This window comes from Corvus hawaiiensis, chromosome 6 (genome assembly GCF_020740725.1).
Source record: "Corvus hawaiiensis isolate bCorHaw1 chromosome 6, bCorHaw1.pri.cur, whole genome shotgun sequence".
Classification (NCBI taxonomy): domain Eukaryota; kingdom Metazoa; phylum Chordata; class Aves; order Passeriformes; family Corvidae; genus Corvus; species Corvus hawaiiensis.
In genome coordinates this window covers 8,278,499-8,305,581 of record NC_063218.1, presented here as the reverse complement: position 1 = coordinate 8,305,581, position 27,083 = coordinate 8,278,499, and the positions used below count along the sequence as shown (strand labels likewise).

The window sequence follows — 27,083 nt, the reverse complement described above, 5'->3', positions numbered from 1 at the left end:
CCTTTGGAAGTCCTGTTTTATAAGCTTCCACAACACCAGGCTGAAGTTGCATTACTTTTTCTTGATTTCCTCTCCAAATCTTGTCTGTAAATGGAACATGAAAAACAGTATATGCAGTTCCTTTGCTACAGCATTTTACTATTGCAGTACATACTTGAACTTCCCACAAGCTCCTAGGGGACTTCCAAATACAGCACATGTGGGGATACAATTTCTGTTCAATTCTGGTTTTGCAAGAAGTCATGTAATCACCTGTATCTTCAATTAGTCTTCCCTAAAAAGATGACAGTTGAAATTACTCAGATGTTTCCCTGGCAATGCAAAATGGCCTCTAGCATTAGGTTTTCCTGCTGACATGTTTGCCATGCATGAACATCTACCACAATAATTCTTCAGGTCATAAAGCACTCATTTTGGGGGAATGTTGGTCAAGCAAATGAATAATTGTTGGGTTTTTTTTAAGGAAGAGCTACCATACAAACTTATGAAAATCATGTCAGGTAATGAAATTTTAGTATTTTTCACTAGATTTTTTTTTTAAAAAAAGGCACTACAAACATCTAAAATAAGCCTCTTTCCTGACAAATTATTAAATGGAATTTCATCTCTCCATGAAAATTCCTTGGAAAAAAGTAGGAAAACATATCTTAACTGTCAACTTTGCAAGACACACCAAAAGAAGTTCAGACAATCCTTGCAAAAGCTTGTGTTTGATAAACCAGATTAACAAAACCATGTGTGTTTCCAAAATGTTTATTTCATTTCTTTGAAACTTGGTGGCTTTGTACTCTTGGTACTAGTCACAGAGCATGAAATCACTCATTTAAGAACTGATGAGCAAGCAAAATTTGTCATCATCAGTCATGTTTTTTTTGCATATGGGACTATACATCCTAGGTCTGAGACATGAGCATACTTTCAGCTTGAATAGAAGTAATTTTTGAAAGCATTTTTATTTGTCTTATTATAGATGTCAGAAAACAAATGTGTTGGGTTTTTTTCATTCTAGCTTTTGACAGTTTGTTTACTTATAAGGGAATATGGAATAAGTTGCAGGACTGTAAAGCATTCATACAAATCAATATTTTGAGACACAAAAAATCCATAATGGTTAGGTAATTACAATGTTAAACTATACTCTCAGTCAATTTACAATAATGCCTTTTAAAATGCTTACTAAAGCAGCCCAGACATATCCGAGACTTCAAAAAAAGTCTAAGGACAGCTTTGAAAACAGGTAATTCCTGGTGAGTCTGCAGGCTCAGCTCATGTGTGAATCCCTAACCTGCTCCAGGACTGAAACCCTTCACTGCTGCCACCTCCAAGGCAGCCTGGTCAGGAAAGGTGCTTTTTCATTCAAAGACCTGATTCTCTCTTCATTGACCAAATTTGTCCTTTAGGCAAATATAGCTATGTTTGTAGAGACAGGTGATGTCTTTTGCTAGGCAAACTCCCAGAGCTGCAGCAGAGAGAGGGGGTTAAAAGACGCCAACAAGCACCACACAGAGAAGCAATACGCAGACAAGCCATTGTTGTGGCAGCCTGGATCCTTGCACTTCTTGCCTTTGCTGAATGCTCGAGCTGCAGAAACTCTGATTTTCTGGCAAGGAAAAAGGAGAAATAAAGCCACAGGCACAGAGGCAGAAGGAAACAGATACTCAATGTTACCTGCAAAGGAAGCAGATTGGATATTAGCTATGTGCTTGACAAAGCTTTCTTTTGTGCAAATCAACAGCCCAGTGCCACCAGGCAGACCAACAGCCTTGTTTCACACACGGCATTGATGCCGTGCAAGCTCCATCACTCTTCCCTAGGAGCACAAGAGAAAAAAGGCTGCTAGGAGTGGCAGCAGAATCTGTCAGAAGCCTTTCCTAATTCAAGAGGCTAAGTTTTTTTTTTTAATTTCCCATTTACATGTAGAAATTTTAAAAATCCCCACCAGCAAGTATCATCTCTCACCATTTGTAGTAACAGCTCACTAATTCAGAATTCATAATCTTACAGGCACCTTTTCATTTCTGATGTCTCTCATTACCTTAGAGGATCACATAGAGGGGGAACTTATTGTATTAACCTTTAAGTGACGCATACTTAACCAATACCTCTTTGGACTAGCAAAGAAATGACCATGACATTTAGAAAATACAGCGTTCTTTTTATTATTATTCCTTTTTTTAAAAATTTTTTTTTTATTTACCAGGGAAGCGAAGCATGAGAAGCTGAATTAGACTGAGACACATTATTAAAGCAATAGGGAGACAAGCTAATTTTACAGACTGGTCTCTGCAAAGTCAGACCACTTGTAGGTACACATCAGTTCTGCATGGTGACTGTGCAAGTTTCAGCAATACCCATTCTTACATCTGCTGAGCCAAGATATCAGGCTTGTAAAAGCACATAAGATTTGGCGTAAGTTTTAAGAATGTAATAAAACAGGATATATATTTCTGTTTAAATGCTTAACTCCACAAATGCCTACTTACCTAACACCTTTCCTGTTAAGCCAAGTAGTCTCTATAAATTGTTTTAACTAGGCACAGCTTCCTCAGTAAAGGAATGCACACAGCTAGATGCTTTGTACAGTAATATAGAGTTATAAATACACACATGTGCATTTGATAGTTTAACAAATGAACAAATTATACTGATTCCTATCTGTAACATGCAGACTGATGCACACTAAGGAGGTGGGGAAGAGCATTTTAAAAATAACTGAACATGAAATTGCTCATTTAATGAAAATGGAGAGTGTGGGGGCAGAGGGGAACACCCACAATTGTTCAAACCTGTGGGTTTTCAACACAGTTCAGAGCAGTTTTGGGAACATTTCCCAGAGGAACAGAAGATATTTAGTTATTCCTATCAATGCTGATTTTGAGAGTTTATAAAACTCTCAAACTGCCTGTTTTACCCTTAGGCATCTGCTGTCCAGTTCAGTGGTTCACACACAGAAAAGCATCAAGAAAAATTACCTGCAGATTTATAATTTTTGAAGGAATCTCTGATACTACAACAAACACTACCACATAAGCCAGATTTATTTCACTGTGAGATATGACAGTTTGTATCTATATTTGGATCCTCCTGAATCAGCATTTATTACTGCAATACCTATGAGTGATCTCTCAATTAAGACACGTAGCATTGGCTTCTCTTTGGTCCAGCTGTATCCTGCAGACTGAACTTGCGAGTGCCTATATGCTATTTTGTCCTTTAACATGAAGTTATTAAGTGAGAAAGCAAAGTTTAACTACTACAGCAACTACAAATTATCTTATGCCAAGTGTAATACAAAGAAACATTTTCCAATTCATTGAAAACTCACACCAAGTGCATGGTTTCGTAAGATGGAGCCAATAAGCATTCAACTGTTGAGTTTGCAAAATTTAGCAAAATGATATGATCTTTCCTCAAAGCAGATGATTCTAAAGCACATAAGCTCAGTGGTCTCCTTATTCTTGAGGTGATACTCAAATGTTCTCAACACCTCCTTAGCACCCCCACCTCCAATCCTCTTTCCAGGTTTGAGAATCTGCATCGGAGGTAAGGTCACTCATGCGAAGGCAGAGCCTGTCAGACACAGCAGGGTTCTCTTTTCATGTTCAGCAACTTGCTTGGTTCAGATCTACAGAAAACAACCACGTTACTGACAGATGTCTTCCCTTGGCACAGCCATGGCAACACATTCCAGAAACCAATCCATATTTTCCCCCTTCCCTACTCCCTGCTAGCTTGGAGCTTTTCCCCAGTAGCAGCTTCTGATGGTAAACATTTCTTATAATAAAATCATAGGCTATACTCTAATTATCCCTTTCCCCCAAAAGTTTCCTAGGAAGAAGCTTAGTTATATACACTCTAAACCGAATGTGCTGGAAGAAAAGACCACCATCCCATGTTGTATTACATTTTTTGTTATTTAAAAAAAGCCAAGGGGAAACCCTTGGTAAGAGTGGAGCATATTAATTATGACAAGACATCATGACATACCAACCAGTGAGATTTAAAGGCCGCTAATAACACTTTTTGTAGTAATTAGTGCAAGATAGTTATCCCATAAAAACAAATATTTGATGGTAGACTTCAATGATAAACAATTCACTTGATGACATTTACATATAAATACACATAAATAAAAACCTACATCATTTAGGTTTGTAGTTAACAAAAAGTATGATCTGAAATGAATTAAATGTAATTGTATATAGCTGGATCAGAGCTCTTCCTATAATGATACTCAAGTATGTGGGGTATGAAAAGCATAAATGTACAATTCTCAATTTAGTAAAGTACTACTCTATGAAACAGAATAATGAAAACAGCTCTTACATTTTAATGCCAAGTATAAAATTGTATATTTACATTTACATACACTTTACTGAACTACATGGGGTAGCTCATGGTAAAAAAACATCCCTTTTTGAAAATCTTGCAAAAAATATATCAACTGCAGATATGATCAAAAGTTACTAAGTTAGCAGCTGACATAACATCTGTAGTAAAAAATATATTTTAGGAAAATACCTGGAAAAATCTAAACACCAATAAACACTTTAAAACTATTTTTGAAGTAAAAATTGTAGCAAAACCCAAAGAAGCTAGCAAGGATAACAAGAACTATTGCATACTGCTCTTTAAGAGCCACGTAGCGACTTAAAACAGAAGCAGCAGGTATGGTAGTTTTGTGGTGTAACAAAGTGGAAACCAGAGGAAAATAGGACACCAGTTATCCAACTTCCCTCTCTGTTATTTCCATTTTTACGGGAGAAGTATAATAATATGAGAGAATCCCTCTCCCTGAGGATATCCTCCACCAAAGGCTAAAACAAATTGGTAAAAGGAACCCAATTTCATGAGCCTTGGATCCCAAACGTAGAAACATTTACCGTATGTACTTACAGTTCAGTGGATGATAAATCAGATTATTACACTACAACTTGCAGGTTAACTTTAAGAGTTAACACTATTTTGCAATATGAAGTGCTTCTTAATATATATATAATATAGAGATATTTGTAAAATACTTGTGCAGATGTGATAGAACAAACCATGGAAATTTCTTTCTCAAGTTTTTTCTTCCTATTAACAGATCTTTACCTCCTACACAAGGAGCTTCAGGATTCAACAAGGATTTCCACAATATGATCAAGGTCATTAAGATCAGATTTACAATTAGAGTTAGAAGCTGTATTTGTTGGAGAAGAAAATGTTTCAAGACTATCACAGTGTCCCATTTTTGTGTTGCTCATCATGCCTGTTAACATAGTATCAAGATCATAGTAAGAATTGTCAACTTCTGAAAACAGATCCTCAACAGAATTAGGACTTTTATTCTCCAGTGTCTCAAATATTTGATCTAAAGATTTTTGAAAGTTTCCTTTATTTTCTTGTGGATTCTCCATTTCCCACATGTTGCTCTGCAGGTTTCTTGGTGCTTGCACTGAAGAGGCTGTTGACATAGTTTCTGAACTATCTTGTGCCTGGTCACTCTCAAAGTCTTTATTGAAAGTACCATAGCCTGGAACATGCTTTCCCTCAGCTTGATCCCGAGATGAACGACAGAGGATATCTGTTGAAACAAGACGATCCAGGGATGCCTGCCCTGTACTCTGTGTATTTATCATTTGCCAAGTCCCATCTTGAGTCATTTCCTCTTGGATCTGCCGTACCGTGTTGGCTATAAGTACTGAACGACAAAGGTTGGGTTCAACCAGCATGTGACACAGCTGAAGTTTAACCAAGGACATGTCTAAAAGTGACTGCCGCTGGAGATTATACGAAGGAATAGCCTTAATACCAGCCAGAGTCCCTTCAATATCTTCTTCACCATCAAAACATTTTCTCTTTAATCCTCGCACAAACATCGTGTCCTGTTAAAAAAACCAAACAAATAAAAAAAAAATCATGTAGAACACAAACAGCTCAAGAAAGAGGGGGGAAAAAAAGAGACTAAAAAACAGAACAGCAAACTTTCATCTTTTATTAAAAAGCAAATTCTTTTAAAATAGAAACATCAGAATTGTCATACCATGTTCTAGAATGGCCAGTGTGGTACAACAGGGGTCAGGAACATATGGACCGAGTCCCAAAGGCGACATTCGGGAACCAGGGGTGAGCAGGTCCACAAGGCATGGCATCGGAGAGAGGCAGGGGCTCCCAGCTCCTGGCTCCCATTAAGCTCCACACTTGATGGAAGTCAGGAGCTGCTGCCTCGCACAGAAGCAAACATCTCACCGGCTGTATTTCACCTACTGGAGAGGCAGTTTCTCCTCGCTCCTCCCGAGTTTCTACTGGCATGCTTAACCTCTAATTTTGGAAATAAAAATACAACCTGGCACACCATCTTTAAAAGATTTGACCCCTCCAGAACATTAACATGCCTAACAGAGTAATAAAAAAAAAACAAACATGGGCAGCATATGTGAAAAGATTAGCTTATTTTGGCTACAAAGAGAGTAATATCTAGATTTGTTCCATGTAACTTGAGACATTCAGCAGAGGTGCCCAAAGCAGTCCTTCCAGTTCCCCTCCTTGAGTGAGTAAGCGAACTGCGTAATTCCAGTAAGAGCTGGGCAAGTCCAGTAAGGATAGTCACAGTCATCCTCTGTATGGGCTTCTGTACTGCTTTCCCAGCTGACTGTAAGACAGCAAAATTCCTGTATTCCTAGTTTAGGTTCACCAGCTAAAAATACACAGGGTCCATGCAGGCTTCTCAGTATTCACACCTAAAACCCCTTGCTGAATTTTCCAAGGGGTGCCTCTCAAGTACCAGCCTCAGCTCTTCCTCTGAATTGCACTAATTTTGACAACAGTGCCCCATGCAAATATTGCAGCTGGTCCCTTGAAATACAAAGTAACTTTTAAAAAATGCAATATATATCACTTCTTTTAGTCTCATAAGAATTAGGCTGCAAATGAAAGCTAGTACCTGATCTTCACATTTATGCTGCTTCTTTATTTCCCTTCTAAGTCTTCTGTCCCTAGAATTCTTGTTTGCCCAATATTTGAGAATTTTTTTTTCAAGGTAGTGACCCAAACAAAACAGTCTTTCAACTAAAAGCCGATAAAACCAAAATACTATTGCAGTGTCTTTCTATATCATTTCCAATTTTCCTTGATAAGCCCTAAACTCTGCCTTGCTTTTCTGGTTGCTACAGTACATTCTACATATTTTCAAGGAATTCTCTCTCAGCTTTTTCAGAGACACTAAAAATCCACCAAAGGGCAACAACACTGTTCCTTTTAAAATACATTACACACTTATCTACTGTGAAAACCTGGGGATAACACAGTAGCTAGATAAACACTTGGTCTGACTCTGTACAACACTTGTTACATTGCTGTATATATCCATGAAATAACCTTCTTTGGGATTTGCTGACTCTTAAAAGATTTCTTTCCACTGAAGGTACAAAACTCTTTATAAATCATAATGTGCACAGACTACAATATAGAATGAACTTGGTCTTGTGGTCATTTTTCGTAACTTCTTAAAAGCTATCCATGGATTAGCAATGTATGAAATACTTTGGATGTTTCTTCTAAAATTATATCCTGAAACCTAACACATTTGCACTACTCTTGTTAAATACAACACACATTGTTGCTTGATAGTTCCTTTTCCAAATTTTAGACATTCCTGCAAACTTCCTATCAGAGGATATCCTATTTAATTTTTCCCACATTTGTATGTACAGTAATTTCTGAACACACCCTCCCCCCATGCGAAACAACCTCTAGAAACATCTTTTGGGACTGCGTACAAACCACATATGATTACATCATCGAACATTAAACACTGTGCAGAGTTTGAAGCTTCTTTTATTTCAACTTACATTCTTGTGATGAGTAATTAAAATTTCAATTGAACGTTAACCTGGTTTTCATATATCTATAATTTGGCATTCAAATGCCTTCTAAGGCACACCAACAGAACAGAACACAGGAGAAAACTTGAAAACCTCAATACATCACACACACTTGGGTACCTAGAAGCAGAGGAAAAACATTTATGGATTCTTAAAGGTAAACCCTTCACAGCATTCACTGGATTTTTTCTAAAACTTGCTTTCAATTAGTATCTTACATCATAAAGCCACTTCTTTGTCATCACAAAGTACCAGGTTACAGTTTCATTTAAGAAGCAAAAAGTGACTTACCAGGAATTGTGTTTGATGCAGTCCTTCCTGTTCTCCCATGCTACTGAGCAAGAGTCCATACAGTAAAAGTGAGAGCACCACCTAAACAAGCACAAGGAAGCAGGATGTCAGGCAGGGACAGGAGATGCAGAACAAAATAGTTTTGCTTCAGTATCTCTATCCTGTGTGATGTGAGCATCATTCCCACAAACATGAATAGTGCTATTAAACCCAGTGCACAGTTAGAGCACAAATGTGATTTGGCCAACAATACCCCCAAAATATGCAGCAGAAGGAAAATGCCAGTTTAATTCCAAGTCCTAGGCTATTGCCCCGACCTTTGGACCAGCCTCTCCCTTATGCCTTACACCACTGCCATTTATAGAGCAAACAAAAGTTTTTCATATGAGCATTAAATATTAGGTGCGCACAAACAAAAGGTAATGAAAGCAAGTCATCCTTACTTTTATTACAAAACTATAGTTTTCACTTTTGTTATACAAACCCATGTATATCTCTGTAGCATCTAGAGAAAATGAGCTGGCACAAACACAAAACTGAAACATAGCAAAACATGAGAGAATTTTCCTTTACCATCACAGAAACTTTATGACTAAGATTCACTTTGCAAGATGACAATAACGAAAGTAATGACAATAATTAAATTGCTTTAACTATAAAGGCTGAGTTTTTAAAACACATTTAAAGCATAACAAGATTTGATATATCAAATACAACTTCCCATCACATGCAACAATTCCCTTAACTACTGAAACTAGAAAGAATGTTATTCCAACAGGCTACAGAACTTTTGTAATAAAGTACGGAAACAATTCAGATACTTTTCTAGGCATGTCTGTGCAGTACAAGAGAGTTCCGTGTCTGCAACTGAAGTGCATACTTAGAAAAGAAAGAAGTAAAGAGGATGCACATGGACATCTGCTCTTATTTTCTGTTTTGTGTAGTAATAAACAATTTTTCAAGATTGCTTGCTCTCAAATGTGGGGTGGAAGAAGACAGCTGACAAAGGACTTGGGGGTGGGAGTGCAGAAAACATGTTTTTCCTCAAGAAGCTCCATACTCATTAAAATACCACAATGGAAAAAACCCCCACCTTTAACATTCTCAAGCCAAAATGTTTTGACTTGATCCCAGATATTCAAACTAAATGATGTTATGTCATGGAAACTGTATTTCAACCAATTCATAGTCTCATTTTCTTTTATGGACTGAGCTCACAGCAACTTTAAAAACAGTATCTTAAGGCATCTGAACTGCAACTTCAGTCAGACACCATATCAAGTCAATAAACTATTTCTTATTTCTGGCAAACACTTTATAACACTATAAAATTTCAGAAGTTTTTGCTCCCCAGGTATACTTTCAAAACATTCTATAAACTAAAAGTGATCTCTTTGAAAGCCTGTGTCTGGTTACTATTTGAATCCCAAAATTTCTGCTTTATTGGAGGGTAGGTGACAAGGGCATAAACCTAATTTTAAAAAACCCAACCAAGCAAAACCCACCAAACATCCCCCCTCCCCCCCACCGCCAATAACTACAGGTAAAGATGGTGCAATCATGAGAAAACCAAACTGGAATCTTTTCTGATGCTATTTAGTATATCTGACAATTTTAGAGGGAGAGGCTGTGGCTGTTAGCCTCCCAAAATAGTGGACAATACAGGAGGTGACTGTTGCCATGAGTTCTTGGTAAAAGAGCCATTATCACATCCACAAACTAAAAGACAGGAGATGCTGGCAGACCAGTCCAGTCTGTAATCCATTTACATATTACAGAAGGAAAGTTTTCTCATGCAATATAATAATGTGTAAAACCTGCTGCATGTGATTCCAAGTTCTTCCCTAGGGCAATAACCAAACCATGTGGACCTCTGTTAATATAAACTTGAAGAATATGCCCATCACAGCAGTCACTTCTTTGGATTCTATAAACTGGCATTATGTGTGCCTCAGAAACCAAGTTCTCAGTAAAAGCATACTAACTTCATAGTTATTATCATATGCAGTTAAAACCTTGCACACAAATGACCTCCCACAGACTTCTCTGCATTATCTCCAATAAGCACTCATCTCAAGAGAATGCTAAATTTGAAACTTAATTAATTAAAATCTAAGTACCTTTTCCTATTGATTTACATATTAACATACTCAAAAAGGCATTAGCCCTTGTGTAAAACCTTTTGATACATCAGAGAAAGACTGCTGCTGCTTCAGTCAAGATGTTCAAAATCCCCCGATAATTTCAAGCAGCATCTTTCTCTGTCCAAGAGGCAGTATCTGGACTAGCTACATCATCTCCTTTCTTCCACTGCTACCCCAGTGTCATGAGCCCAAACTTTGTGTGTTCAACTAAACTGCTGTTTGAAACAGCTATACAAAAAAAAATGCTGTCAAGGAGACAACAGCTAGCTGCAGCAAAATGCACTAGGAAAAAGCAATTTTGTGGATTTTTTTTTTTTTTAATAATAGCACAGTGTTATATAATTCGTAAGTTTTGCTTTTAGGATAGACAGATTCCCCGTCTGCTTTACAAATAAGGTGCTGGAAATTTGATCCAATTCGTATTAGAGCATCAACTTAAGACATTCCAGGTTCACACTCTATTCAGACTCATATAGCGATATGCTGCCAAAGATACAGTTAAGTACTTAAGGGAAAAAGCTGCTACCCATTAGTTGGAGTAACAGAGAAGATAGGGAATTTCAGCAGTGCTTATCTTTAGGAGAAAGCAGACAAGACCTACCTAGGCCAGTGCTGGAGGTTCAGTGAAGCACAGCACTGCTTTTTGTGCAGCCGTAAGTACAGTGATGATGGTTAACAGGGGAAGGCAAGAAGGGGCCGTATCTCCCCTCTGCCACTCTAATCCTTCTCCACTCCAACACTGGCTTTTCTAAGAACCGTGGGAACAAACCAAAGCTCTGTGTAATAGTGGAGAAAAAGACTGAAAGACAGCTACTCCTCTTTCAGACATGCACGTGTGCCCACATGGTGGTGTCGAGGTACAAGGTGGGATGCGGACACAGCAGAGGGTTGGTAAAGCCAGAAATATCGCTATTCGGACTGGAACAAAGGCCCCTATAAAGCACTAGGGTCTGCCCACCCCCGGGGCGCAGGGAGCTGGCAGGCACCTCTCCGGCACGCGAGAGATTCGGGAAGCGGTTCCAGCACCCGGGGAAGGGCAGGCTCGGCGGCTGGGGCAGGAGCTCGTGAAAACGCAGACGGGGCCCGGGAGCGCTCAACGCGGGGGGGGCCCGCAGAGCCGGGGGGAGAGGCGGGACCAGGGCGGGGAGCGAGGGGGAGCTCCTCGGCGGTGGGAGGGTAGCGGGGTGCCCGGGGGAGGCGCGGACGATGAGGGAGCGCGGCTGCGGAAGGGACCGAGCAGAGGAGGAGTGCGGAATGGGCCCCCTTGTCCAGCCCGCCCCGGCCCCCTCAGCGCTCCCAGCGGTTACTCATCGCCCCGCGCTCCCGCCGCCATTTTGAATCGACTCCGTCCCCTCCGCGGGTTCCGCTGGCACCGACTTCCCGCGGATCCGACCCAGCCCAGCCCGACCCAGCCCACCCTACTCACCGCCTTGCCGCTGCTGTCGCCTGCGCTCACCCGCGCAGGAACCCCACTCCGCTCCCGCCTCACCGCCCGCTCCGCGCCTGAGGGACGGGCGGGGCCAACCGGCCCCGCCTCCCCCCGCCCGCCATCTTATTGTCAAACCCCACAAAGGGACCGGCGGTCGCCGGGGGCGGGCCTTCCCCAGCGACCACGCCCACCAGGGAGCGGCGGCGGCTGCTATTGGCTACCGCCAAGCTGTGAAGGCGCCTCTCGCCGCTGCGATTGGCCACGGCGCCCTTCTGTCCCGCCCCCGGGCTCCGCCCCTGGAGGCTGTGGGGTTGCCATGGCGGCCGGGCTCTTCCCCTCTGCCGTGAGAGGCTGAGGGAGGCGGGGGCGGGGGCGAGGCGGGGCCGCCCCGATTTCAAACCGCAGCCAAGGCCCCGCGGCGCGTCTGGGCTCCCGGCCACGGGTTCCGGCGGGAACAGGTTCAGACCTGGCCGCACTGCAGCCCGCGGGGAGCCGTGGCGGGGGAGGGGGAGTCTTGGCCGCCCTGGCCCGGGCGCTCCCCGCCGTCAGGCGCCCCTTCCCTCAGGGCTGGGGAGCCCTGGCGCTGTGCCCCGCGGGGGTGACAGGAGGCCTCAGGACTCCATTAGCAAGGCCTGTGGCATTTCCTGTTCGGGCCCGGCCGCCCAGCCCCGGGTCTCGCAGTCAGAGCGAGGAACCCGCGTCCTTGGGGCGGGTGTCTCACACCCCGCGGGGAGCCGCTGTCTGAACACGAGTCAGCAGTGAGTGCCCAGGTGGGCAAGAAGACCAGTGGTATCCTGGCGTCTTGTCAGGAATAGTGCGGCCAGCAGGACCAGAGAAGTGGCCATTCCCTTGTACTGGGCATGGGTGAGGCCACACCTCGATGCTGTATCCATTTCTGGGCCTCTCAATTCAGGAAGGGCGTTGAGGTGCTAGAGTGTATCCAGAGAAGGGCAACAGAGCTGGGGAAGGGTCTGGAGCGCAAGTTTTATGAGAGGCAGCTGGGGGTGTTTAGCCTGGAGAAGAGGAGGCTCAGGGGGGACTTTATCACTCTCCAAGTCCCTGACAGAAGGGTGCAGCCAGGTGGGGGTTGACCCTTTCTAGGTAACAAGTGACAGGACAAGAGAACATAGCCTTAAGATGTGTTGTAGCGGGGTTAGGCTGGACATTAGCAAGAAGTTCTTCACAGGAAGGGTGATTAGGCACTGGAAGGGGCTGCCCAGGGAGGTGGTGGAGTCACTGTCCCTGGAGGTGTTGAAGGAAAGACTGGATGTAGCACTTAGTGCCATGGTCTGGTGGACAAGGTCCTGTTTGGTCACAGGTTGGACTCGATGATCTCAGAAGTATTTTCCAACCTTACTGATTCTCTCCTAAAGCTGCTGCCACCCTGCTGAGCAAAATCCCCTCCCCAAGCCTTGCTCGCTGCCGTGACCCCAGCCCGATGCAGCTGCACATCTGCAACCACTTAGGCCGCCCCAGCGCCTCTCCGTCGCTCTCCCGGCCGAGCAGCTACGTGCCGGCTGCTCCGGAGCAGCCCGAGGGAAGGAGGGGCGGCTGGCCCGGGCTGCCCGAGAGCCGCAGAGGCGGCAGCTGCTGCCTCCCGCCCCCGGGGCGCGGCGGGACGGGGAGGGGAAGGAAATGGGGACAGGGTGGGCTAGGCAGCAGGAATTGGAGGATCGGTGAGGCTTGCGGCTGAGGAAAGGCTGGGAAACAGTAAAGCTGTAGCTTCATACAGTAAGGCAGGAGGAAATAACATTTCCATAGCAAAGCAAGATCTGCATTTGGGACAAGACAGGTTGCAAAGCGCAGTGTTTCTCCTTGTTTAGTTTCTTGCACCAGTCTTACGGCATCATGGTTAAAAGCACAAGTTAAAGCTGTGCAAGAACGATGCCAGAAAGAGAGATGTTCTTGTGCTCTATTCACCTTAACATTGAATGTCCTGAGTTGGAAGGGATCCACAAGGATTATGGAGGTCTCAGCTCCTGGCCCTGCACGGGACAATTCCAAGAATCACACCATGTGTTTGAAAGCATTATGCAAATGCTACTTGACCTCTGTCAATCTTGGTGCTGTTGATTTTTTTGTTGTTTTTATTTTATATATATATATATATATATATATATATATATATATATTTGTTTTAGCCCCAGTCTTTAATAAGGATTTGACTTGAGAAATAAAGGCGTAACATCAAAGCACAAAACATAGCATGGGATCTGATTAATAACTTAAGAAACTCAACTAAAGCAGTCTTAGCATTAGGCTTTCACTTCACTCGGGTATTTATTTCAAAGTCACTGTATGGGAAGCATTTAGGTGTTCTCTACCATATTACCCACGCTTGCAGCAAGGAAGCAAAGTTTCCACATGCAATATATATACTGTTAATACATATTTGTTGCATTTTAGTAACATTCTGGAAGGGTGGTGGAACATTTCCTTGGAAAGCAGCAGTGAAAAGAATACCTTGTGCAAATCTGCTACTGCAATGCCAATAGGAGTCAGGACAGTCAGAAAAGAAAGGTACCAAAACTTACTTTCCCATTCTATTTGAACCAGTTGTTCTCAGCAGAGACAAACATTTGCTGTGGTGTTGCCATCAGCTTCTGTAATTCCCAGTTTGCTCAGTCATTTCTTGTCACTTCATCTGGCTCTTCTTTGTAGAAGTAGCCCCAAGTTCATTTGCAATTTCACAGTTGCCTTCAGTTTGCTCAGAAATCTTGGCTCTCTCATGAAGCTGCACATTCAGGTAGTTGTTCATGCCTGAAGCCTCTACACAGGCTGGTCATCCCCCAACTGGGTGGGCTGTGTGTTCCCTTTTGTTCTGGCTGCTGAATCATCTTTTACATCAGAGAGCATCATTGGTATAACCAGAACCACACCATACCCTTCATGATTATGGATCATATTCTTGACCATGGTTACCTTGGCAATGTCATAATATTCATCTAAGAAGTTGTAAGTATTCCCTCCTTGCAGCTACATGCCATTGTTCAACAGAGTGCATGTACTACCTGGCATCACACAGATCTGAGTTTTTCATTAATAGCTTGGCTGATGTCTACACTGTTATGCCTCTGGTTTCACATTGTAACACACAATTCTCCAGGGTGTTTTTGCCGTGATGGACACTTTAAACCACCTTCACAACGTCATGTTGCACTCACTTCAAACTGGAGATCCTTACATTGGCTTCTGTACAGTCAAGAATGGTATCTCCTTTCTCTTGGTGTTTTTTTAAATCACAGTATCTTCTCACAGGCCATAGCCTTTGAGTTCAACTGGATCAGCACTGCAGAACAAGCCCTCTAGAACACAGTGACCAGGACAGATGATGACTGTGTATGCTTCCTAGAAGGCATTTACAGCTGTCAGTGGATCATGGTGAAACTGTATTTCTAGGTGTTCACCACAACCAGCTACAAGCCCAGAATCACAACACGTTCTGGGATGTCAGAATGCAACCTCATCAAGGCTCAACACGTCACACAAAGTAATCCAAGTTATCCTTCTCCTCCTTCCCGTCCCAGTCCTCCAGATGCACTGGTAGAGGAGCCTGAGATGCTGTACAGCTTGTGATGTCTGGGTTGAACTCCCCTGACTCATCACACACAACCCACAGCTCTTGCATTGGTATCTGGTGTCCCTTAAGCTTCAAGGGTTCCTGCTGTCCCATGACTCACACAAGAAAAGCTGAGTTGCACAGCTGCTTTTCAGAGCTGAGTTCTCCATTCCAGCCACTCCCACAAGAACCTCAGACAATTTGTATGCCAGATTTCCTGCCATCCACATGGTGCAAAGACTTTGTACAGGTACTCAGCTGTGAATTGTGTCACCTCAGAAGTTTTGCAGTGTTAAGGAAAAGTTTGGACCTTACGTTCTGAGGCAGAGTCAGTCTATTTCAGCTCGACCTGGTGCCTCTGGAGAGGGATCCTAAACAAAGAAATCCCTGGGCCTTTATATTCTCACAGTCTGTGCACCTGATCTTCATGTGCTCTTCCTGTGCCCAATGGTGGTTTATGGTCTGGACTCTTCTAACACCTCATGGAATTCTTTCTCCATGTCCACGTGGGCAGGCCATTAATTGATCTTATCTTCCATCCTGGGGCCCTTCAGGATCTCAACCCTTATCTGAAGATACCCAGTCTTTCTCTTTTTACTCCCCTGCTCAGCTGTCCATGCTAACAAACAGTTCATTTAAAGTTCCTTGACACCAAGTTTTGAACAGGACCCACTCATGCTAAACTGTCAGCAAGTTACAATTAAATTTAACCCTAGACAATTAATTTCTAATATTCTATAAGTGAACTTTATGTAATCCCCAACGTGCAGTCAGCCAAGATGCAATCCTGGTAATCTCCAAATTGCTCATGAAACAAAAGATGATCAGTGTGAAAAATATCTGGAAAAAGTACATTCCCGTTGGGCACAGTCTTTACTAAAGCAGTGGCTGGTTTGTCAAGACTACCACAATCACTCCAGGAGCCAGCTAGCTGTCAGGAATGAGGCCACACTCCATTTAGAATTTTCATAATATTATTTATTTCACCAATAGGCCAAATTCTTGTATTCCAATTTAATTGCCCGGAGTAGCAATGATTGGAGACCCTTACAGCCGAGCCGTCTATTTACCCACGATAAAAACCTTCTGCACAGACCGCTGCCACGCTCTCCTGTGCAGGAGCACACCTTTCTCTGATTGTGCATCGAGTTTTATACCCCTTTAGCCCCTCCTAATTCCGCCTATTGTCCTGCCCCCAAGGTCTGGGGTGATTGGTGGGGTTCTAATAAAAGTCTCTTGAGTTGGATCGGGTCTAGGAGTGAAATATTAGGACACTTCATTGGTTGTATTCTCCGTCCAATAGCTTGGTGGTTGTCAGGGGTTCGATTTCTGGGCTGCCCCTCCTTTGGTGACATCATCTGGGTCTTTGGCGGGATGGCTCCTCATTGAAATTCAGGGTTGCCATGGAGCTACCTGCAGTCCTAACAGTCGGTGATTAAATTTAGCTCTAGGGCAAGCACTTCCGGGGCTTCTCCTGACTTGATTTTTAAAGATTTATTAAAAGAGATACAGTTTTAAAACACTATTTTAAAGTCTTTAAAGTCTTAACATTAATAAACACATTTAACCAGTAGGTAACTCTTATCCTGAACATTTAAACATTATTATAAGTGAAACTTAAGGTTGAAGTAGAACTTGGAGTGGGGGTATGAAACTCGAAAAGGGGAACAGAACATGAAAGAGGTTTACCTTGAGTTTCATAAACAAAATTAACACAAACAATTAATTTTTCTTTGTTGATGCGAAAGCCATTTATTTCATTTATGACACATCACTCCAGACACTTGGCATCTTCCTGGAGCAGATCTGGGCTCTGCTGCCTTGGCTGCTCCCGCAGGCCACCGCCTCCCACAGCTGGCAGCAGCAGGGCCTGACTGTCCTCCCACGCCCCCCCGCCAGCCCCAGCTCAGCAGGAATTCAAATAGGTATTCCCACAACAAATCTTGCGAGAACCTTTGAGCCTCCATGGAGGCCCCTTTCGAGGCAGTATGGGGGCTGTTCCCTGGAGGATCATAGCTTGAAGAACTTCATTTGCATTGCTCTTTCTAGTGATAGCATCATCTATATAGAGTAAGATACTTACGTCCCCTCTCCTTATCCTTTTTTCTTTTGTTTCTGTGTAGCTACAGTGAGAGGATCTTGATGTCTTTGTGGTTTTTTCCCCCCAATAACCTCTCCAGTGAAGCTGGAGGATGTCTATGGCTTAAGAACTACATCATCTATGTTTCTGACTAAACCAGTGAAAGAAAAATTGTGAAAGATCTCCATCTTCTTTGAAAACCTGAGAAACTAGCGATGTCTCATTTGATTATTCTCAGCACAAAACAACTCTCACATCTGACATATGTGAGAAACAAAACTCGAAAACTCAAAATGGAAAAATCTGGACAGACCTTTGCAGAACAATACAGCCTGAAGTATTTACTAGAGAGCTCGAAAGAGATGTCTGCAAAACAATCTGACAGAGGAAATGAAAATGAAGAAAGTAACTGCATACAAAGAAAAGGAAAAGAGTGAGGGAATTACTGGCCAGGATCGTCAGGAGAGGTTTAAATCAAAAGGTAATTTAGAGCATGTACCCAAAGCTTCTAGACGATTGGGAGGCATTACACCTAGTAAGACACTGCAGAGCAGCCTGCCTGCTGAGGAAATGAATAACATGGGTGACAGGGAAAATAGTGCAAATCAGCTCAGCAGGCTTCTCCTGGGAAGCCGGGTCACCACTGACACGCAGCAAGATTTCCAGAGCGAGTGGAAGTTCTGAAGGGATTTAAAAGCACTGGCAGCCTGTATAAAATATGACTGGGATGCTCTCTTTGTCTGAAACAGGAGGCACAGGGCTGGCTTAACATGACAGGAGCAGGCATTGCCTCGACCCTTCCAATTAGGTCCAAGGCATAGATCCATCCTTAGCACATGGAGGGGGTTATTTGAGCTGCAGCCCCAGCCTCAGAGCAGGAGGGCCGGGTCGAGCGGAACTGCTGCCCTGAGCCCTCTCCCTTGGCCGGGCAGCGGCTGCCTTGTGCTCGGTGGAAGAACGGGCTTGTCTTCAATCCCGGAGAGCTGCGTGTGCTCCCGCCGTGCCGCCTCCCCGAGCGGAGCATCCGCGGCTGCGGGAGCTGTGCCGGCAGCCAGCTCCGGCTCTCCCATCGCACAGTCCGCCTGCTCTGCCGGGAGCCCTGCCTGCCTCTTCCTCCGGCGGTGGCTGGTACCGGCTGGTGTGACCTGCGTGCCATGGGCGTTGGAAAGCAGCCACTGCTCCCTCCCGCCCAGCCCCCTTCCTCCCCTTCTGGAGCAAGGCTGTGCTGGGCTGTGCTTGATGCCTCGGGAGCTCTGCTGCTCCTTTCTCAAAGCTGCTCAGCCCCTGCTGGGCTGGCCAGACTTTCACACATTGGCTGTGACGGGAAGGCTGTTTAGAGCTGGATAGTGTTTATAAAACCGCAGAAATTAACAGAAACTCAGTGTCCAGGAGCAGGGCTGAAACTACCCTTTTAAAAGACAAAAAAACCCCAATCCTAACAAAACCAGACATGACTCAGCCCTGAACTGGAAGCTGTGAGCTGTCGCCAGTGCAGTGCTGTGCTCTGGCTAGTGACTCTTTTTGAGAGACAAGGTGTGTTAGCTCAAGCTCTGTGCATTACCAGCACAACTGCCTGTGGTTTGGAAGAGCTGTTGGCTGGGATCCCACTGGTTCAGAACGGGGACAGAGCTTGCTTGCCTCTGCCTGTTAAAGACAACGTGGACTTGTTCTGAGTCTGTATTGTTTCTCTCATAATTACTGTTCGATTAAAGCGTTTAAGATATGTTTGTCTTTTTAATTTGGCTCTAGAATAGGGCGGGAAGCCCACTCCCAGTATACATAGTTTCCTTTAAGCCCAACCTGGCAAATTCTGATTACCTCTGAGATAGACAGTACTATGAATCAGTCCTGAGTGCTTCTGCAGACAAGCACATTCCTGCAGCAGAGCTCTCCTAAAAAATCCAGAGGCAGATGGAAAAACAGCTAAGGAGTAATTAAATGTGGCTGTTCCTTAAGAAACATGCCTGTAGTAGCAGCTCAGCTGGGCCCCATAAACCAGGTACAGGATACAACCTCACTGCTGCAGTCTGCAGTCACAGTGCACTGGATGTCAGAGAAAGTGTTTTTGTATTGTTGAAGTGTGTTATTGTGTGGATCATCAAAGGTGGCTGGAAGTTCTGTTCAGCCTTCAGTGAGGATAAGCTGCTCCTTCACTGCTCTGAGCCTGGATGTTGCTCCTACTTGTAGGAGGGGTTAGACAAAGAACAGTGGGCAACTGGTCCTGTAAAATAAACCAAAAGGTTTGTAGTAAGTGAGCAAACATTTGTGGGTTAACTGTATCTTGATGTTGGATGATAATGATGCTGGCATAAAATGTTAGTGGCTTACAAAATGAGAATAGCACAGTCAGAGCACTCATCACCCCAGCTAATCCATGCACCGGGCTAACACGTCTGAATATGGCAGTGTTGGCTCAGCTAGGGGTTTGAAAAACTGAACAGTGGTAGTAGGCAGGTGATGGGAGAGGGATGTGGCTGTCAGCACAACAATGGCAAAGCATTCCGTTCTTAGGCAGAAATCTCTCTGCCTCAGGCCACCAGCCTCAGGCCTTAGGTTTTATGGCTGTGAGTATCTGATCTATCTACTAGGAGGCCATGGGGATTAGAAGTGACATGAGCCAAGAAATGAGTTCTTTGTTAGAACTTGTACAGACTAAGATACTCCATGAGCTAAAAGCTGCACTGCTGTTTTTACCCAAGCCAGCTAGTAGCTTCATGGAACCAATAATAAATTGTGAAGAAGAGGTATTAGAGTTTTGATTGCAGGAAATAGAGTGGAAACAGGACACAGGGAAGCAGTTAGGCTTGCACTAGTCCACTAACTCTCTTAGTCTGCCTGGCTAAAGTGGTTTTGTTGGAGTTAAAGACCCCTCACAGACAGGTAGCTGTTGAAGTCAGTGACCATCACTTTCCTCTTACAGTGGAAAGGTGCTGAAAGAAAGTGCCCTCATCGCAGTATTTGTTTATGCTCTTCAATCAGCAGGGTGTGACAAAATAAAAGTAAAAAGAAGTGTTTTCAGCAAGATTTACAGTTGCCAGCCAATTCAGAGAAGATGTTTTCCATGGCAAGTGAGAAGTGTTGTAGTGGACATCGGCAGGGAGGAACAAAGCCTGCATAATACCAAGTTAATGACAAAAGGATCCGCTAGTGACAAAGAACCATGCACTGGACCAAACAGCAAACATCTCCAAATAATGCAGCAGCAGTCAGCAAAGATGGATTTTAAAGTGCTGAATGTTGTTTGGGCCTTTATTTTAAGGTAGCTCATTGTGATGGTTCTGGTTTACGTTTGTGAGGGACAAGATTGTTTTGTTGCAAAAGTGCTGCCTTAGAAAGGATTTTTAATAACTAGAAGAACACAGCTACTTCTTCATAGGGATTTTTTAAATGTACATTTTGGACACTTGAGTGCCATGTTATCTGGTGCTGCTTAAAATATGTGTTCTGTATCTAAGCATAAATACCATAGGCTATGACAGTTGCTATAGCAACTAAGCATCTACTATTAAATAGCACCCACAGGCTGAAAAACCATGTGCAGCCTGTCAGTACACAAGGTATTCCTTTCTTTGCAGCCAGCTAAGTACAATATTTTCATCTCAGGAGCTAGTCTGTTTCTGATTAATGTGTTTGTGCTGGTCATATGAAGATCTTTTCTCCCCCATCAGCTCTACCTTCCTTTGAAACAGCAGATACTGTAAGAACAAAACAGCCTGAAGTGGTTGCAAGCTGAAGAAGTTAATGAATAATTCCTTTTTCATATACTCTTGAACATACATTAGAGAGTGACTTTCAAATCTTTTATTCCAGATTTGAGCTTGCACCTTTGCTGTTCTGCATCTTTTGATATTACAGTGTTTTGCTCTTGAAACCAGCCTTTCAGAAGGCACCGTGCTGTTCCTAGAAGCCGTATCCTTGAAAATTACAATACCAGTGGGAAACTAATTTCTGCAGTCATGGCAGACTGGAGAATTATAATTCAAAAGCACAGCTAAAACTAAAAAAACTTTTAGGAATATGTGGTCCAGTTATTTCTTTTTAAGCTTGCCTTAAAGTTGGTAAGCATTTGGACCATGAAATCTAAGGGGAAAAAGTAGAAAAATATGAACACTGAGGTTCATGTGTGATAATAATTCTGGTGGTTGAGACTTCAGTAACAAGCTGTTGACAGCATTAGTTGTTTTACATTTTCCAAACCAGAAATGTGATTTTCTTCATCAATAACAAGGAGGATAAAATTTAACATCAGTAAGAGAAATACGCTGGTTATAGAAATGAATGCTTTGTCTGCAAGTTAGAATGACCCTCTGTGAGCCTTAAAGAGTAGAAGAAGGCTGTGATGGCTTATTGGAGTGTTTGGATTGTTTCCAAATTTTGTTTGCATCTGATGAATCAATAGGTTAAAAGGAAAATGTACTGTAGCCACAAATTATTGCTGATGTTGATTTGCTGATAGCTTATCAGAATTACATAGTCTATAAAAATATAAATTATAGTAGGACCAAAACAATTATAGTTTAATAAGGGTATCAAAAAGTGAGGATAAGGAGTAGGTAAACTAGGGCATGAAAAGGCATATTAAAAATGTGATTTTTTTTTCCTAAGAGAATGATTGCTAACACCTGTGTGCCTTCTCTGTTTAAAGGGTTAACCCAATTAGAAGCATGGCTATGAACACAGGTAACAGACTGTGAGCTGGTCTTGTTCTCTGCTCCAGTCCTGTCCCTTGATGGAAATGACAGCTTTGACTTTTGTAGCAATACAGGAATGTTAACTCCTGTCTCCTGGTGGTCTGCCAGTAGCCAGTGGTTTCCCAGCAATCATTTCAACATGTCTACTATTAATGGAATAATAAATCTTTAATTTGTGTTACTTACAAATAGCACTGAATGCCAACAGACTTGGGATAAAGTCGCTGGAGCTGCCGTGAGCAGTGGTGCAGGATGTTGTGGAGAGTGGTTTGCCAAGGCAGAGAGGAAAGTGGGGCTCCCCAAAGAGTTGTTTAGAATTTGCTGGGTGTTTAGATACTGCATGGGGCTCAGATGAATGCCTGCCTGCCTCCTGCCACTTACATGCTCTCCAGGGAATCATGGATCCAGATCCTGGGAAGTTCCACCATCCTCCATTTTTTATTTTAATGCAAGGGAATTGTCTCTTTCTCCCCATGATTTCCCTGTTTGTTTTCAGTTCTCTGGGTTGTTTTTTTTTTGGTGTTTTTTTTTTTTTTTTCTTTTTTTTGCTTCTTGTTTTTCAGCCTATTGGTAGCCATCCTTTGAAAAAGGTTGTGTGTTTCTGCCATATTTGGATAAACGTTATAGCCTGATCTTGTGTCTGGCTGAACAGCTATTTGTATGGTGAGGATGAGCACACACACACACTCTGTACAGACTGTTCTACCTAACAGCAGCACAAAGTCTTACAAAGTTATGTTTACAGGACGTGAACTTTAGGGATATAAGAGGTACTAATGTTTTTTTCTTCCACTGTGAAGTCCACCATGCCCAGCAGGAGAAATAGGGTAGAGTCTGGTGCCCTCTTGTGACTACTTCAAACTCCTGGAAAAACATCATCCTGTGACTTAAAAGCGGTCAGAACTTGAATTACACTGGAAAACACAAAGAAATTAATCCTAAACAAAAGCTGAAAATATAGAAAGGGGGAATTAACCTCTCAGTGTTATTTCTGAGATGAAACTTCTGCGTGGTTCAGAATAGAGGCAGTAGACTCACAACTAATATTTGACTGATGTGTTGAATATTTCAATGATATGTCACTTTCATGAAAGATTTTCTTCATGCTATTCAACTAGATATGATACTAAAGGATGGACAAGTCAGGGTTATACATTAATATTGCGGTACATCATGGAAGATTATGGCCAAGATTATACATTTCTAAATGAAAAACTCCCCAAATTCTCCAAATTCTGGGGGGTTGAAGTTATTATGATCTGATGCTATGGTCCAACAAAAAAAGTTCAGATTCACATTTAATTTTCCCACAGCCTTCAGGGAGGAGGAGGATGACTATTTTCATGGCCTTGGTTTAATTTCACATTGATTTATTTGGAATGGGTTTCAGTATCTCTAGAGGTATATAAAAAAAGATTATTTTCTGGGATTTCCCCTTGTACAATGTTACTTCTTATCTTGGAATTTGACTAAGAACTTGCTCTAGTATCTGGAACTGAGTACTAGGAAGACAAAAAGAGAAATAGTTAATATAATTTCCAGCTTCTCCCCTCTCATGAGAGGGGAATATTTCTGGTCAGAAGAGGGAATGACTCATCCTTTAACAAAGCAAGGAGGTCCACTCAGCCTCTCATTAGGGAAAGCCCTGTGCTGAGTTATAAAATCACACACACCTTTGAATTCTGCTTTTGTGTGGCTGAAGTGGCCCTCTGACCTTTAGTTTCCCATCAAACCTTTCTGACACTACGATCTGCCTGTATCTGCTTCACACCACTGAGTACAGAGGAATATCCCCATTTGTCCTCTTCTTGTTTCTGATAAAACTTCAGATTTGTTCTTGGCTTGTCTAGAATCTCCTGATTTTTGTAGGTGGGCCATTCCCACAAGTCAAGACAGCAAGAAGTCGGTGATACTCCTGAATTGCCTTGTTGTTTAATGTACATTTTTCTTCCCTTTTGCATATCTCTCTGTCCAGTCCTGAGTTTAGTTTGAGACTTGGGCACTTGTCCCTTTTGGGACACAGCTGTACCTGCCAGCAATGCAGTGAAGTGCACCATTCCACTGAGAGCCTTATTTTAGGAAGGATTTGAACAAAAGAATTGGAGACAGTTAGAAACCATACATGCAGCTAAATGGAAAATTATAGGATTTTTTTGTAATACCTTATCAAATATCCTGTATCAAACACATTGCCTCATCACCTATAAATGCCAAACACACAAGAATAAAAACTACCTGTAGTGGGTATTGTGAGCCTTGTCTTCTTGACTGTAGTTAAGAAAGGCAACACTCCCCTGCTCCCAATTAATCAAATAGGTAAATAATAGTGCTGTTGTTTTACGTGTGTCAGGCTCACTCTGTCAGAGGCTCATCCCAGAAAACTGGTGCTAAGAAAGTGCTTCCCAACCCATGAAAGTAGTGACAGGAAGGGAAGAGCTTGAGAGTCAGAGTCCACATGAATAGATCTCCAAGAACTAGGGATTTGAGATTATTGCTGGTGGCCTCCTGTGTACAGCAGTGCAATGGTGTCACTGATGTCTTCAGTCCTGTACCCAGACAGGTACCATGAGCCTTGTGAGTGCTTGGCCCTGAGTGTTTCCAGTCTGGAAATCAACTCTGCAGATCAGTATCACTCTTGTCTTTTGAAAACAACAAGACACCTCCAAACACCAGAATATCACAGTGAGGAAAATCCCAGCAAAATCCCCAAGGGTCTAATGCCCATGTTAGCAGAAGAGACACAAAGTTAAAATGAAAGTCTGCATATTTTTTTTCTAATGCCCCAGCATAAATAGAAGCAAATAAGGTAATTTGAATCTGACCCTGAAAGTGCTGACTAATTAGAATTTGTGCTTTAATACTTCATCTTTGCCTGCATGCTGTTCCCTGCTCCATTGCAATAAGCTCTGAGTATGCATAGACACACCTGCTCATGCTTTCTAGGATCTCCTGCAAGGGCTTGTATTTTAAACTGAGGAGCCAGACAATGCTCAAGGGAAGAAATGTCACATTTTACAGATGAGGAACTGTGATACAGGCTGCTGCATTACTAAGTAGCTTTCTGAACATGGATATTTGCATATTTGTTCAGAACGTCTGTGACTTAAAGTTTACAAGGCTTTTCAGGACTTTGTATATCATGCAACACCCTTTCCCCACATTATCTCTCTTCTCTTTGATTCTTCATTGCCCTCAAGAAAATACTTCAAGACAGACCTTTGAACATAGAGGGGATGCTCTATGATCATGGACTGAAATGTACAGGCCCTGTCATCGACTGAGACTACCAAACAGGATGGATCATTTCATGGTACACCCAGAGGTTGCTCTTGTAGACAATATTCATGTGATGTTTTGTAAAATTTTTATCACGTCTTATCGTCTCTCCTCAGCAGACTTCCTCTCTGTCTGAAAGGCTGTTTTTAGCTTCCTTACCTCTGCATTTCACACAGGATGGAGTAAGAGTTAAGTCATAAAAGTTATCAGTGATCTGAATTACCGATGAGACATAACGAGTTCAGAGCCCTACCCTTTCTTACCAACAGCTCATGATGGCAGCTACTAACATCTATTTCCAGGCTATTAGTATTAGTCCAGTTTGGGATAACAGATACCTCTTTTTGTGCTTCACCTTCTTGTCGCTTTGAATCATGAGGCCATGCTGCATCTCTGCCGCAAACAGAAGCGCCCTCTCCTGTGCAAAGGTTCACCTCGCAGGGAAAGAGGGAAGGCAGTGCTGTGCAAACCACCCCAGCAGGCACTGGAAGAGACGGAGAGGACTGGTAGGTATCACATCCTCTAGACACCGGTTGCAGAAGACATGCTGGGAGATCCAGCTTCGGGGATGCTGGCACCTGTATGCTTCCCTCAATGCCAAAGAGATTAAAAAATTATTGCATCTGTCTGATGCAATCCCCCCACTCTTATTTGCTACTGTTAGTTTGTGGTGGGTTGAAAATAAGATGGGCATTCCAAACTGCAAGGGAACTTTGGCATCATTTCACTGTATGAGGAAGTGTCCTAAAAGACCTGTCCCGCAGTGTGAGCTGTAGAGTGAAAATATCCCCACTAAGAAAAGCCATTAGGTTGTGGATATTTTTGAAAGCCTGGTTCTGAGTTAGATTTCATCACTCACTACTCAGCAGAAATATGACATTAGGTTGTACATTAGAGCAGCTACAAGGTCACCAACTGCAGAAGAAATTTGTGACATGTAGGGAGTCTGAGTTCATTCCTATGGGGTTTTGCCAGATTTGTAGCAAAATTGTAGCAATCCTCTTGAGGCAAAATTTAATAAAGAACATGAAAGCATTTCTTAATCAGGAATAGAATTTTACTTTTAAAAATTGTACTCCTCAGATATAATTTAAAATTGATGAATAAGCAAACAAGTCACATACATCATCTGCAAAATCTAGTTTGGCCAGCTCTAGTTCATAGCCAGAAATTATTCACTTCGTGTTTTACAGTCATACTTAAAATAATCAGCAATGAACTTATCTCCCTGGTACATTATAAGTGTCTGAGACACATGTAAAAATAAGGTAATATTTTATTTATACAGTAGCCCACTCTTCTTTAAGTCAAATGATGGAAGTTATACCCAAGTAAATGCTGAGTATAAAAGAGTGAAATTTTCTACTCCCACCCCCTCACACTGGTGAGCAGCTTGCCTGCTCTGAGCCCTATGTGTGAAGACCTGGCCATCTAAAGACCAAATTGGGAGGCACAGCCTAGGTTATACTCTCTAACTTGTCTTATAGCTTGAGCTGAGTTGGGGAAGTTGGGAGCCAGGTCCAAATGACTATGTTGAGAATTGCAGATCTGATGTAGCAGGTGAACCTTTCTTCACAGCATGAAGCAGTCCCTGTGGGTCACTGGTGGTGTCTCTGTAGGAGGAACGGGTGGAAAAACCCATACAATCATTCTACCCCTCAGATCTACTCTGAACTGAGAAGTGCCCTTCGCTGGGTATCTCACATGTGCCAGTGCTGAGACCTTTCCTTTGCCTGAGTGGCACAGTC

The 27,083-nt window shown here is 42.8% G+C and overlaps 1 protein-coding gene and 1 pseudogene across 2 annotated transcripts; both read right to left on the bottom strand.

The window, feature by feature from the left end:
- Positions 1 to 934: 934 nt before the first annotated feature.
- On the bottom strand, positions 935 to 11,844 carry CDCA4 (cell division cycle associated 4). 2 transcript variants are annotated; one of them, XM_048307681.1, is made up of 4 exons: positions 11,727 to 11,844; positions 8,157 to 8,237; positions 6,026 to 6,303; positions 935 to 5,867 (listed from the first exon to the last, which is right to left on the bottom strand). In XM_048307681.1, the coding sequence occupies exons 3-4, from the start codon at positions 6,026 to 6,028 to the stop codon at positions 5,112 to 5,114; spliced, it is 759 nt and encodes a 252-aa protein (XP_048163638.1). In that variant the 5' UTR covers positions 6,029 to 6,303; positions 8,157 to 8,237; positions 11,727 to 11,844; the 3' UTR covers positions 935 to 5,111. The 2 variants fall into 2 exon arrangements, with proteins under 2 accessions (XP_048163638.1, XP_048163637.1); XM_048307680.1 differs by lacking the exons at positions 6,026 to 6,303; positions 11,727 to 11,844 and adding an exon at positions 8,978 to 9,629.
- Positions 11,845 to 14,236: 2,392 nt separating this feature from the next.
- On the bottom strand, positions 14,237 to 15,357 carry LOC125327064 (annotated as a pseudogene).
- Between the last annotated feature and the right edge of the window lie 11,726 nt (positions 15,358 to 27,083).